The sequence below is a fragment of the Lonchura striata genome, chromosome 27 (assembly GCF_050655825.1).
Source record: "Lonchura striata isolate lonStrDom1 chromosome 27, ASM5065582v1, whole genome shotgun sequence".
NCBI lineage: Eukaryota > Metazoa > Chordata > Aves > Passeriformes > Estrildidae > Lonchura > Lonchura striata.
In genome coordinates, this window is record NC_140729.1 from 3,615,024 (window position 1) to 3,628,432 (window position 13,409).

General features: G+C 41.9%; 2 protein-coding genes across 2 annotated transcripts in view; one reads left to right on the forward strand and one right to left on the reverse strand.

Annotated features, from left to right (window-relative positions):
* Window positions 1-6,274, reverse strand: MEOX1 (mesenchyme homeobox 1). Its single transcript, XM_021532967.3, has 3 exons — window positions 5,590-6,274; window positions 1,399-1,571; window positions 1-580 (listed from the first exon to the last, which is right to left on the reverse strand). Exons 1-3 carry the CDS (start codon window positions 5,969-5,971, stop codon window positions 458-460), a joined length of 678 nt encoding a protein of 225 aa, XP_021388642.3. The 5' UTR covers window positions 5,972-6,274; the 3' UTR covers window positions 1-457.
* The window catches only part of LOC144247457 (uncharacterized), a 22,253-nt gene continuing 15,021 nt past the window's right edge, over window positions 6,178-13,409 (forward strand). Inside the window, exons 1-2 of the mRNA XM_085561985.1 lie at window positions 6,178-6,192; window positions 8,438-8,529. Coding sequence (XP_085418111.1) covers window positions 6,178-6,192; window positions 8,438-8,529 — 107 coding nt within the window. The remainder of the gene's footprint in view (window positions 6,193-8,437; window positions 8,530-13,409) is intronic.

Below are 13,409 nucleotides of genomic sequence, written 5' to 3' on the forward strand. Positions count from 1 at the left end.
TCAGTGACAATCAAAGTATTTATTTCTCTCCAAGTAGGGCACAGGGAAAATGTGCATTGTCAAGCCCAAATGCAGACTGAATAGGTGTGACCAGGGGAAGCCTGGATGAGAACAGAGCTGCATATGCTGACTAGCAATCTGGATTTTCTGGATGTTTGAGACTCTTGACAACATTACTCCTGTTTTACATTCAGTGTTTGTTGTTTTTTTTCTGTAGACACATCTGTGGTAGTAAGACAGTTTGAGAGACAAAAATCAAAACCATGCTCTCCTTTGGCTTTTTTCCCTCCTGTGCTCTTTAATTGCCTCTGTAACCTCAAGCATCATGAACCTTTTAGAGACTATGGGCTACAGGATTGCCAAGCAGGGAGATCTCACTGTGTAGCTGATTCTAAGCAGTTGCACCCACATTCCGATCAATGGCTTTCTCCAAACTCCTCTCCCACTGCTGCAGGGACTACTCAGAGCTGGGGGAGGCAGCAGAGTCCACATCCTCCATGTCATGTTCATGTAGGGGCACTGCTTGCCCACCTTTAACACGTTTCCACTTCATCCTTCTGTTTTGAAACCATACTTTGACCTGGGTGATAAAGAGAAAATAATTACTTGTTGCCTCAACCTGAGCTGTATAAGCAGAGCTATGCATATGTGTGTAGAGAGATGATTTGTGGAATTCTGGAAGAAAAGGTGAACAGAGTTTGTCTAATCCATCTCTCTAACACAGAGTGGAACAATTCTTTCTAAAATGTTCCACACAGATGTTCCTCTGAAACCCTCAAAGGTAGTACACATGCTTTGCCTAGAATCTGTCTTCATGTCAAATAAGGCACAACAACTCTCATGTATTTTTAACATCTAGGCCATCCAGTCTAATGCTTCAGGAATTTTAATTTGCCTCACATAATAATGCAATTCTTCTGCTGTCCACGCAGCCTTGATAAGGAAACCTGGACTGAGATGACAATGAGAGAACAGAAACACTTCTCTCCACAAAACTGTATAATTGTCTTTCCTTACCACCTCAAAATACCACCTGACCCAGGAAGAATGCATGTATCAAATATTCATTTAAATAATTTCCTGTTAGTCAAAGTCTAAGGTGATATCCATATTGCATATGTAAACCTTGATATATCAATATGTACCAATGCATGGTGGTAAACAAGAACTCAGTAGAGACCAGTGATTACCAGGTCTATCTTTAGCTGAGAGAAACATAATTAAATTATTAACTACTTACACAAATGTGTAACGAAGGTGTCTGAAAGAATGTCGAGGCTTTGTTTTAAAATACCTCTGTGCCATTGCAAAAGCAGACCCTTGAGTAACAAATCTGGGGTTTAGCATTAGGGAGAGGTTGTGGGGGAGGGAGAAGGAGCAGGGAGGGTTTGGAAGTACTTGTCTTTCGGTGAGATCCAGGTTCACAGCGATCTCGTATCTCCTGAGCCTCGTCAAGTAGTTGTGGTGGGCAAATTCAGCTTCCAGCTCCCGCAGCTGCTCCTTGGTGAAAGCTGTCCTTTCCTTCCGTGACTTGCTGCTGGTTTCTGCCTTGTTGCTTGAGCTCTGGCTCTCTAAGAGGCAAGCACACTGGTGTGATTTGTGGTTGTGCTGGTGCATGTGAACGTGTGCAGGTGCAGAGATCTAAGCAGCTCCTTGAAGTGCTCAGTGGAAGCTTTAAGATGTTTCTTTATGCCCCCTCGAGCTCAGCGTGACTGAGTGGTGCTGCCAGCCTTGGTTTTGAGAGCACAGATTTGGGACAGCTCAGTCAGGATGGGGACTGGTGTCAGAATTGCCTGGGTCTGCACAGGCACAGAGCAGGAGCTGTGGGAAAGAAGCTCTCATTCCTTGCTGCCATTGTATCAAAAGTTTCCTTCCCCACATTTTTACTTTTATTCCTTGCACACACATTTTCACCCTGCCCCGATCTACCATGCAGCGGGCAGCCAAGTGCATGCAGCATGCAGGAGTGCAGGGTGCCCAGCTTTGGTGCAGGACATGAGAACAAATCACTCAGTGAGCACCCTCAGCCGTGGAGCATGGCCTGGAAATACCAGGGATGGGAACAGTAAAACAAGCAAAAGCAGAGAAACAGTGGGTTTTGCCCAGATCCACCTTGAACATCCTGGTTTGTAACTTTTTCTAATCCTTGCTGAATGAAAACTACAAGCAGATCTGGTGTCTGTGTACATGACAGAATCATCCTTGTCATTGTGCTGTCCTGAAAAACCTGCTTGCTATTCCTGTACATTTCTGCAATGTAGTCAAGAGTTGTATTTCAAAGCCAAATTTCAAGCCATAGCCGAAGTGATGCTGTACCAATTATGATAATAAGCAAACACAAACTGACTTTGCCTGAGACTGTGGCATCCCTTTTTTTCATTTTTAAAAATATTTTCCTTTTCCTTTTCCTTTTCCTTTTCCTTTTCCTTTTCCTTGTTATTATTTTTATTTTGTTTTCTTTTCTCCTGTGTTTTTAAAATTGGTGCTCAAAGAATCTCCACACAATGCAAGGAAAAATGCATTTCTTTTAGTGATCAAAGTCCAAACTGCCAGTGTTTCAGGGAGTCAGTTTTGTGAGTTCCTTGACTCTTTCTCCCCTCTTGCTCCTCCTGCTAGATTCCCTCAACTAAACATGGTAGTAGCGTTTTTTTTATGCTGAGAATTAGTTACTTAATTTTTGTGTGTAACCAGTACACAACGCAGCTCTGTGTGTCCTAGAATAATATTTCTACACAGAAATGATAACCAAAATGGTAACAATATGAGCACAATGTGCAGCTTCATCTTCTAGGTGTCATTTTGGTGGCCAAAGCAGTAAAACTGGAGAAATCTGTGAGGTTTTGTGACTGACCTGGCCTTATCTGTGCCCATCAGAAAAGGAGAAACCAAACACAGGTCCGGGAATGCACAAGGGAGCAGTGTGGCACACGCTGCAGCTGGGCTGCTTTCCACTCCAGGGAATTAGTTTGGTTTGTTCCATGCTGCTTCTGCTACTTCAGAAACCCACAAAAAAAGATGGGGAATGTACAGGAACAAAACTTCACAAGTTTCTGCCCGTGTTTTTGCCCTCAGTTGAACAATCCCCTTTGTACTGCACAGACACACGATCACATTTCACAAGTGTGACTTGGGAGGGAGCAGGGGGAAGCAGGATTTGAAGTGTGCATCTCTTGCTGGGACCTTTGCCACCAGCTCCTGGGAGCCTTGAGCCCAAAGCCTCCCCTGGGGCTTCTGCTGCCCTCAGGGACACGTGGAGGGTGCAGCAGCTCTCCAAGCCTTCAGCACAGGGCAGAAACTAAAAACAAGCAGCCAGTGCAAAGTACATGGGACAGATTCCCTTTCCAAGGGGCAGTCCACCAGTTTGCATCCCCAAAAGACAGTGGGAATAATTTAAAATGGATATTTGGGTATTTCTGGGGCAGAGTAGGGTGTGTAGCTAGGAATCTCTCAAGGACACTGCGTGCCACAGGGTATTGTCAAGAGAAATAATCCTTGTCCATGGTTGGGGTTCTGTGAGATTCCAGAAGTGGAAACGTGGCCCAGCTGCTTCAGTTTTGACAACAGAATGTGAGAAATGACAAACGTGTGAAAGGACAAAATCATCTTGGACAGGTTTTTTCTACTGTACAGCCAGTTTAAAAAGGGGAAAGGGGAAAGGGGAAAGGGGAAAGGGGAAAGGGGAAAGGGGAAAGGGGAAAGGGGAAAGGGGAAAGGGGAAAGGGGAAAGGGGAAAGGGGAAAGGGGAAAGGGGAAAGGGGAAAGGGGAAAGGGGAAAGGGGAAAGGGGAAAGGGGAAAGGGGAAAGGGGAAAGGGGAAAGGGGAAAGGGGAAAGGGGAAAGGGGAAAGGGGAAAGGGGAAAGGGGAAAGGGGAAAGGGGAAAGGGGAAAGGGGAAAGGGGAAAGGGGAAAGGGGAAAGGGGAAAGGGGAAAGGGGAAAGGGGAAAGGGGAAAGGGGAAAGGAAAGGAAAGGAAAGGAAAGGAAAGGAAAGGAAAGGAAAGGAAAGGAAAGGAAAGGAAAGGAAAGGAAAGGAAAGGAAAGGAAAGGAAAGGAAAGGAAAGGAAAGGAAAGGAAAGGAAAGGAAAGGAAAGGAAAGGAGCCAGAGGCAGATGTGTGCCTTTCCCAAGGAGTGTGTCTCCTTCCAGGATCCCAACCAGTTCCATGCTGGGTGGAATTTAGCAGCTGCCCCTCCCCAGGGCTGCAGTGGTCACTGGAAGGTGGAAGCCCAGACCTCTCAGGGATGTCATTGCTTACAGCTCCCTGAAAGGAAGAGAGTAGGGAACAGCAGCAAGTATGAAAAGAAAGTGTGAAGAGTGCTAGTAAGAGAAAATAAAGGAATGTTTTTCTTCCACTTAAAAGAGGGAATCAGACTCTTTAAGGATAAAGATATCCCTCTAATGTGAGTAAGCTGAAATCTGCTGTTTACCTATGATTAGCTGTTGTTTTAATGAAAGCGTTGTTCACCTTTTAAATTGCTATTTTATTTAAACTTCTTTGTATTTGGGAAAATTTTGCCTAAACATGCTTTTTTAGTATAAATGAGCTTAAATTCTACAAATGTCTGCAAAATCTAGAAACCAATCAATTAATATTTTTATCCCTGCATTCTCTGCCTGTGAAATTAGGCTACTGGAAAATATTCTCCACTTGTTGGCAGGACTGTGGGGAAAAGCACACTGTAGCTTGTATGTGAATACTGTGGCATTTGAATGCATAAGAACATCTTAAATTGTAACAACTTCCTAAGAAAAAACAATTTTATGCATATTTCACTGATTTGGATCTGAGTTATCAGCAACTTAGAGTTTGTATAATTACAAAATTATTGATTTTTACAGTGTCAGCTAGGATGACACAATGAAAACCATGTACATTTTCTGCATTGTTGGATATTTTACTGATGGGCAAAGTTTTTGAACCTTCTGCTCTGAGGTTAAAATATTTGACATTTAGTGAGACCAAACAGAATTTATATTTAAAGGAAGACTTTGCCTCTTGTACTTCTTACCATAAACTGAGATGTCAAATTCCTAATATGACATTCCCTATTAGCACAGGCAGCTCAAGATGAGGGATCTTTGCTCTCTGCCATTCTCTTTTGCTCAGACAAATGGCAGGTGTGACTGGATAACTCCACACCCTAGAATTCAGCTCTGTGTGCACATGCCATGTGACTCCTGCTCAGTTACAGCAAATGTGCATTATGCTGGAGAGTAAAATGTTCAGTACCCAAGATGTGCAGGAGTGAAATACAAAGACCAGAAAAAGAAGAGTAAGAGTAAGAGTAATTAAGAGTAAGAGTAAGAGTAATTAAGGGTAAGGATAAGGGTAAGGATAAGGGTAAGGATAAGGGTAAGGATAAGAATAAGAGTAAGAATAAGAGTAAGAATAAGAGTAAGAATAAGAGTAAGAATAAGAGTAAGAATAAGAGTAAGAATAAGACAATAACAGTGCTGTTACCATCTAAAGTTTCCCCAGTCAAATACTATGGAATGTTTTGCTCAGCAGCTTTCTTTCTTAAGTCCCAGTCTCACCAGGTGTTCTCATTCCATCTCCTGCAGTCTACCACAACCCTGATTTCATATCACCTACCTGCGCTTTCCTTTTTCCTTCGGGATGGCTTTTTCTCAGAGTCACTTGTAGGGTTCGCCACTGCCTCATCATCTTCCTCCAGAGGCACAGGCAGCCTCAGCAGGCTGGGGCTGCTGCCCTGTGCCTCGCCAGCACCCAGGACCAGTCCCGCGCTGTCTCCTGCTGCCAGGTGCCACTCGGGGCAGTGGAACGAGGGGCGCTGCTCCTGGGGGAAGCTGTGCGGAGCTGTCACCAGGCAGGAGGCTGAGAAGTCGGGGTAAGCGGCGCAGAGTGCTTTCTGCTGGAAGGAGAAGGGCGCCGCGGGGCCGCGGCCGAGCCCCGGCGCTGCGCTGGGCGCGGGGCGCTGCGCGCTGCGCAGGCAGCCGCTGCTGCCGGGCTCCATCCGCGCCGCTGCCGGCCTCGGCTCCCGCCTGCTCCGCTCAGCCTCCAGAGGCACGGGGGAAGCGCAGGGAAACTCTCCCGAGTTTCACAGGTCGCCTCCCTAAACAACAGTCTGCGCGTGGCTTTGGTGCTGCTGCGGGTTTGCTGCTTTAGCAACTCTGGCTCTAAAGGTCTTCATTGCCCTGGCTGGGGGAGCAGAATTACGCCATGAGCTGCTCCCTGGTGAAGTGCTGGGCACGAGGGAAACACTTTTTAAATACTGTGCCGGGGAGACGGTGGCAAGTTTGTGAAGTGAAATGTGAGCGAAGGGAGGGAGGGGTTAACACACATACCCTCAGCCCCTCCAACCAAAGCAAAGCAGGCAGCTATTAATCATCTGAAACCTTATATGCACATCTAATGGGATTTGCAGATGGAGCCTTTTAAAGAAACAATGTCTGTAGTTTTTTTTTTTTTCGAGGGAAAGAGCAGCACACACAAAAAAAAGTCTTTAATGTTTCCTTGTAACACTATGAAGTTATTTTTATTGCACTGTTAACAAAATTCTCCGTCTTGGGTTTAGAAAAAGCCCTAAAACAGGATTCAATAGACACCAAATTTCAAGAACTAAAGTGGGAAATAGAAGTAAGAAAGGACTTCACTAATTATATATAATTTAAAGCCCAATCCTAAGGTTAAAAAAAAATATTAAACCTGGCTTGTACACACATGCAAGGCTTTGAGTAATATTTGTTTGTTTTGTTAGATTTGTAACACATATATTTGCCGAGGGTTGGAGTCTGCTGCCAGTGGCAATTATTCTTTCTGTATTCTACTTTCTAGGGAATTTTCAATTCACCCTCCTGCAAGGAAATGTCCTGATTTTATGCCAATGAAAGACATGTTTTTCATCTTTTGTTGAACATTTTATAGTTTTTCCTAACAGAAAGCAGAGTTTTTTTAGGCCCTAGAGCCATCCCAGCTGAAAAGACATTAACAGGGAATCTGTTCTCAATCCCCTTTTCCCAGAAGTGTGGCAGCTGAGGATGCCCCAAACGCTGCTATGCCAGGGTTATTCATATTTTTAATGACAATTAAGGTAGGCATGTGTTCCATGTTTCCAGAAATCTGCTTGCAACCATTTCAAATACTCCCCCGGGCCTTGCTCCACGTTGTGTGTGCCTCTGTCCTTTCTCCCACCACTGCTGCTGGGTTTTGTGCTGTCTCAGGGGCACAGGGATTTAACAGACATGAGGTCTTCATTTTTCACAAGAGCTGAAGTGATACTGAAGTTATTTTGGTTTTTTTATCGTTCAGAACTGTAAAATTCAATGGAATCTGGGTGAGGTGGGGAATGTGTTTATGCTGTTATATCTGTTGGTTTTTAGAACTTGGCCTTTTTCCAGGAAATCAAATTATTTTCGTTTAGATCCTTCTGAACAGGAACATCAAATTCCTTTCTCTCACAGGAATCTAAATTTTCATGCAAAATTCTCAATATCTGAGAGCTAATTAATTCTCTAGAAAGAACTCACTTAAACACTTAAATCTGTTGCTCTGCTGCATTAAATAGTAAACATTTAAAAGCATTTCATATTCACAGTCAGGAGGAAGACCCTCAGACTCCTTTTCTGAAAGATTTTGAGGAATTTGTGAATGCTGCACATATTTCAGGCACTGTCAGAATCTAAGTCAGAGTCCAGAAGGTTTTGCCCATGCAGAATATTTAATTTATATTCTCTATGTGTGTGTGTGTGTTGACATATGTATAACACTTCACTTACATGTGTCACTCAGAATTTGCATGAATTCACATGTTTTGCAGTTCTGCCTTCAGTCTACAAAAAGATCTCTCTAATTAGCAAACATTTGTCCTTGCAGGTGTGAAAAATGCATATTTTATGATTAGCTTTTCATAAATGTTACAATAAATATTATATGTGTAATGTTAAAAAGTTATGCTGTATTAATTCTCTTGCGTAGTATGTTAAATGTAGTTTTAGGTTACAACATAATGTTAAAATAGAAACTCTACAATACAGGATTTGTTACAAGATCAAGCAAGAAGATGAAATAATCAAGAAACTCTTCACACAGAGATGTAGCGAAGGGGGCCCATAAAAAATTACAGCCTCCTTATCAGAAAAGACAAACATTCTTCTGCCTTCTCTCTGTCTTTCTAGAACCAACAAGATTAAGGAGAAGAAGTTGACAAAACCAAAAAAAGTTCTTAATTTGCAAAGAATTTATGCATCATGTATGAGATATATGAATATACAACAGGCTATTGCTTTTAAAGTTATTCCTTTGTTCACAAAGCACACTTCTAGTGTCCGAGAGCATCCAGACATCTGTAATTCTTTGCTTTTTATTGTCTTGTAATTGTCCTAACTCTAAACTTTAGTACTGTGATTATATTGTTATTTTTATAACCATTTTATTATTATTAAAATTAAAAAAACCCAACTGATTGGCATTTTTCACACAGGGACAGAAGAAAGGAGGATTGTCCCTTAGTTCCAAACCCACTTGGGTCAGGATCAGATCCCCAGCAGGGATTCCCACATCGTCTCCCTCCAGGTGAGACCACTCAGGTGTTGGGGAATGGTTGTTAGAACAAGGCCATGATTCTATGGAATACCTGTTCCAAAAAACCTCTGTCTAAGGCCCCAGAATCAGGCTTTTGTGGAACTTGGGATACACAGCTTGGAAACCGGTCTCTGTTTCTGGGAAATTGCATAGTGGTACAAGGTCTGGGAACAGGATAATAAGAACAGGCATAGCCTCAAAGATATGCTCTGTCCTTGGAAGGCATGGCTCAGAGATGACAAACTTGGCTTGGAGAGAGAACTTAGCTACATCTGTAACCGCACGCAGGAGAAATAAAACAAAGCCCTTTGTAAATGAAGCGGTCAGAGCTTACCGCTGCCCATGCCTGTAGAATACCCCATACAAGCTAAGGTATCTTTGAATAAAGCCGGAGCTTGCTTCTCAGTCCTATTGCTTAGCGCTTGTCTTCCCCCCCGCCCTCATCGCCGGGGCAGCTCTCGCCGTCGCTGCTCCATCCCAGATGTGGGAGCAGCAGATCCCCGGTGCCCCCTGCGCTGGGAGCCCGCGGGGCTCCGCGCCCGCGCAGCTGCCGCCGCCACTCGGCGCCGCGGCGGGGGCCGGGGCCGCGGCATCTTCCCACGGCTCCTGCGGGGACACAGCGGGAGCCCGCCTGCCGAGCCCCGTTTGGTGCCTTTAACCTCCGCAGGGTCAACAACCTCCGCAGGGTCAACAACCTCCGCCAAATCAACCACCTCCGCAAAATCAACAACCTCCGCAAAGTCAACAGCCCTGCGGCCCGCCGCTGGGAAATGCATGGGGAGGATGGCACGCATGGGGAGGTGGGGCTGGTGAGGAGCGCTCCCGTAGGGAGGCAGGGAATTTTCCTTGAGCTTTTCCTCTGTGCATTTATCCTTCAGCTTTTCGTCTGTGCATTTATCCTTGAGCTTTTTCTCTGTGCATTTTTCCTGGAGCTGTTCCTCTCTTTCTTTATCCTTCAGCTTTTCCTCTGTGCATTTATCCTTAACCTTTTCTCTGTGCATTTATCCTGGAGCTGTTAACTCTCTTCCTTTATCCTTGAGCTTTTCCTCTGTGCATTTATCCTTGAGCTTTTCTCTATCCATTTATCCTGGAGCTTTTTCTCTGTGCATTTATCCTTCACCTTTTCATCTGTCCATTTATCCTTCAGCTTTTTCTCTGTCCATTTATCCTTGAGCTTTGCCTCTGTGCATTTATCCTGGAGCTTTTTCTCTGCGCATTTATCCTTCAGCTTTTCCTCTTTCCCTTTATCCTTGAGCTTTTCCTCTGTGCATTTATCCTTGAGCTTTTTCTCTATCCATTTATCCTTGAGCTTTTCCTCTGTCCATTTATCCTTCAGCTTTTTCTCTATCCATTTATCCTTGAGCTTTTTCTCTGTGCATTTATCCTTGAGCTTTCTCTCTGTGGGATTTCCCCAGCTAAGGAGCAGCCCCAGAAGCTGACCCTTCTTCTGCCCTCTGCACACCCATCATAGGGTTTTTTCCAGAGAAGGAGTGACAAGGGCAGCCACAGCAGCACTTGTGAAAAACATGTTCACTTTCTTGGGAAAATTTAAAAGTTTAATAAACTTTTTAATAGGAGATTAAGGACACAATAAGAGATAAGGATTATAGAGTAAAGGTTGTTATGGCCAGGTGCATCTTTGCACTCAGGCAAGAGCACACTGTTACTTTTGGGGATATCCCTTAAATACCTTTTGGTTTTAGTGTATTCTTATTTCCTCCAGTTTTTGGGCTTTGGTCTGCACTCTCTTCAGACGGTGAGTGCTGGTGGTTGGCAGATCTGTATCAGGTGTCTTTTTCATATATTCATTGGATGTTATCCCATCCAAGCAGGCATTTTAACACAAGCATACTTACATCAGCTATTTCACTCAGTTTAATTAACAACAGAAATAAAAACTATATTTTTAGAACAAAGTTACTTTAACACTACACATGGAAAATATATTTTAACATATGCAAAAAGCCAATATTATAATATGTATCTTTAACAGAGAGAAGGGGGCTGCAGCAGCTGTGAGAGCTGAGGAGGAAAGGCCAGGCCCAGAGATGGGCTCTGTGTATCTATCACTCATTTGAACAGTTTTCTCAGCCTGTCTGGAAGAATAAAAGAATAGCAGAAGTGTAATATTGGTGAGAATTTGAGACTTTCTGTGCTGCCAGGCACTGACCCCCAGGAGAGCACTGCACTGACCTGAGGCTGTGGAGAAGCTTCCAAAAGGGAATGATAAAATTGGAATTGTGGGTGTGGAGTTTGAATAGAAGTGTGTAATATCACACGGTGGAAGAGTTTAAAGTTTTATAAATATATAATAATAGTTATACATATATATATATAATGTACAATTATATATAATTGTATAATTATATATATAGTAATGTATAAAAAGCAAGATGGCGATTTTAGAGTGGAGGCTGGTTCTTCTTCACCTTCTTCTCCACCTTCTTCTCCATGGGTTTGGGTGGTTTTGTGTAATTGGATAAAAAGTCCACATTGCAGCCATGGGTGGTTGGTTATTAGGTTGAAAGTAAAAATAATTGAGGTGTCATTTCTTAATTAGACAGTTTATCCTTAAAAGGCCTTGCAGAGAGAGAGACAGGGCTCCATTTTTACTTTGTTAAAGTGTTGTAGATGTCACCATCTGTGAGACTGTAACAGAGATGAGAACTAACAAACATCTGAGTCCAAACAAGAAATAACATCTCACACGTTTAATCCTGACCCCAGTAAAAAGAATTTAAAACTCAACAGTGTAAAGCTTAGACTAATAGAGGCAGTGTACATAGAAAGGGAAAATTATCAACAAAAGTTAAAAAGCCATGTGATGAAAGTGCTTTTAAAAGGCATCAGATATTGGACAAAATGTCATGAAAAGTTAACTTGCATTTTGATGCAATGCCATATGTCATATTAGTAGAGTTTTAAAAGCCTGTATTTGCAGGAAATCAGTATTATATTTTTGATAATTTGAAGGAGGAGATTTAGAAAGGAAGTCTGCAATCCTTCTTAAAAAAAATAATTAAAAAGTGACTATTTTGTAAAAATGATACCACAGTTGTGTGATATCTTTATCTCTCTTCTCCCTACACCTCTAAGAACAATTTTTCAGTCAATTTGTAGGGAATTTTGAAGCACAAATGATATGTAAGGTCAGAGAAATAGTGTTGAAGAGAAGATGCCAAACAACCAGCTCCTGGATCTGCAGTAGTGAGATGAATATCTGAAGTAAAATGAGTAAAAAATTATTTTGGCTCCAAAGACTTTTACCGAAGAGGAGTGTCTGCCTTGCTCTGCAGATGGGGAGCTGGCATCACCACCACAAGCATTTCTAATTTAATGATAATGTTTCCCTTAGCACTAAGTCAATATTTCTAGGATTAATTACATTTGATGGCTTCACAGTAGTGAAGGAAAAAAAAAAAAAGAAATCCTGCTTCAGGTAGAGGAAGCATCAAGAAGTGTAAGAGACACTTACATGATAATTTATCTTAGGACAGGGAGCAGTAGAAGCAAAAAGCAGAAAAAATAGGGGGCCAGCTTTAAGTTTGCAGAAATACTAAAAGGAAAAATCACTAGCTAGAAGCTGCTGTAATGTCACACAGCGTTTTGTTCCTAAAAAAATGACATGAAACCCAGAAAAAAAAAAAAGTAGGGTGCTGCTGTCATTGAAATTGGGAAATTAGAGACAATATATTCTAGGATAGGTAGATGCATACGTGTTCTTGTACCTTAAATCTGTTCCCACCTAATTAGGATTATTTTACACAATTTGTTTAAAACATTGTCTTTTGGTTTCTCTCTACTATTGAGAAATGAGTATGAATGCAAATAGGTAAATATTTATAATATTGATTGCAATTTAGCAATTACAGGAAATAAAGCATGCTCCATTTTTCCCAGCAGCTGTGTGCTAAGGGAGCAAAGATCTTGGCTTGCAAGTCTAGAGACAAATTCTGTATTCCTTGCTTGTCTCTCCTCTTGAAGTTCTTTTTGGGGATTTTAGGCCCAGCATCATGCAAAGATGAGGAATATCTCTCCCTTGAAAGGCCACAAAAGCAAAATAATGTCTCAGCTGCAACATCAATCCTTAAGACAGGAAAGACTTGCCAAAAACTTTGATAAATCATCTTTTTTTGAATGACTTCTGTCTTTATGTTGTGCTTGCTGTTGTAGATATTTTGTGGAGAGCTGCATGTCCTGAACAAGGTCCAAGGCAGCAGAAACTTTCTATTAAATCAAGAATATTTTATAAGCTCAGCAAAGGAACAGTTGTTTGACTGGCAAATAGTTTGAAAAATACAAAATTAGCTCAGCTTTTGGCAGATGGCAAAACTCTTCTGTTATTTTCATAGATAACATGAAAGAAAGAGGAATAATTGCATCCCCAAGGAACAGAGAGGAGCTGAACATTCAGCTTTTTAAAATCACTTTTTGTGGATATAGATTATCAAATCTACACTTAGACTTCAGTGTGTGGTTCGTATATTTTGAGGCAGAGCAGAATGCAGAATTTTCATTTTTCTGTATTAAGCAAAATTTCATTTCTGTTGTATTAAGAATCCCATACATTTATAGAATTATCTGACAAGTGATAAACTTCTAAATTTCTTCAGTGCCAAGAGGTCTGCACTACTTCTTCTGAGACCACCCTTTGCCTCTGCCTTTACCATTGTGCTTTGTGATCTCCTTCAGTAGAACTAGTTAAATAAAAGGCAAAATTAAATTAAATTAAATTAAATTAAAATAAAAGGTTAGGTTAAATGAAAATTTTGTAAAGAATTTTTAGAGGAGCTAGAATCTATTCCTCTGTTGAATGACTGTAATGGAAAATATTATTTTTGCTTAAATTATAAAAGCATTTGTTAAGTTAA

Coding starts and splice junctions, on each gene's coding strand:
- MEOX1 (XM_021532967.3), bottom strand. CDS start 5,971: ATGGAGCCCGGCAGCAGCGGCTGCCTGCGCAGCGCGCAGCGCCCCGCG. Junction 1,572..5,589: donor AAGGAAAAAGGAAAGCGCAG/GTAGGTGATATG, acceptor CTTGCCTCTTAG/AGAGCCAGAGCTCAAGCAAC. Junction 581..1,398: donor TGGATCTCACCGAAAGACAA/GTACTTCCAAAC, acceptor TTTATCACCCAG/GTCAAAGTATGGTTTCAAAA.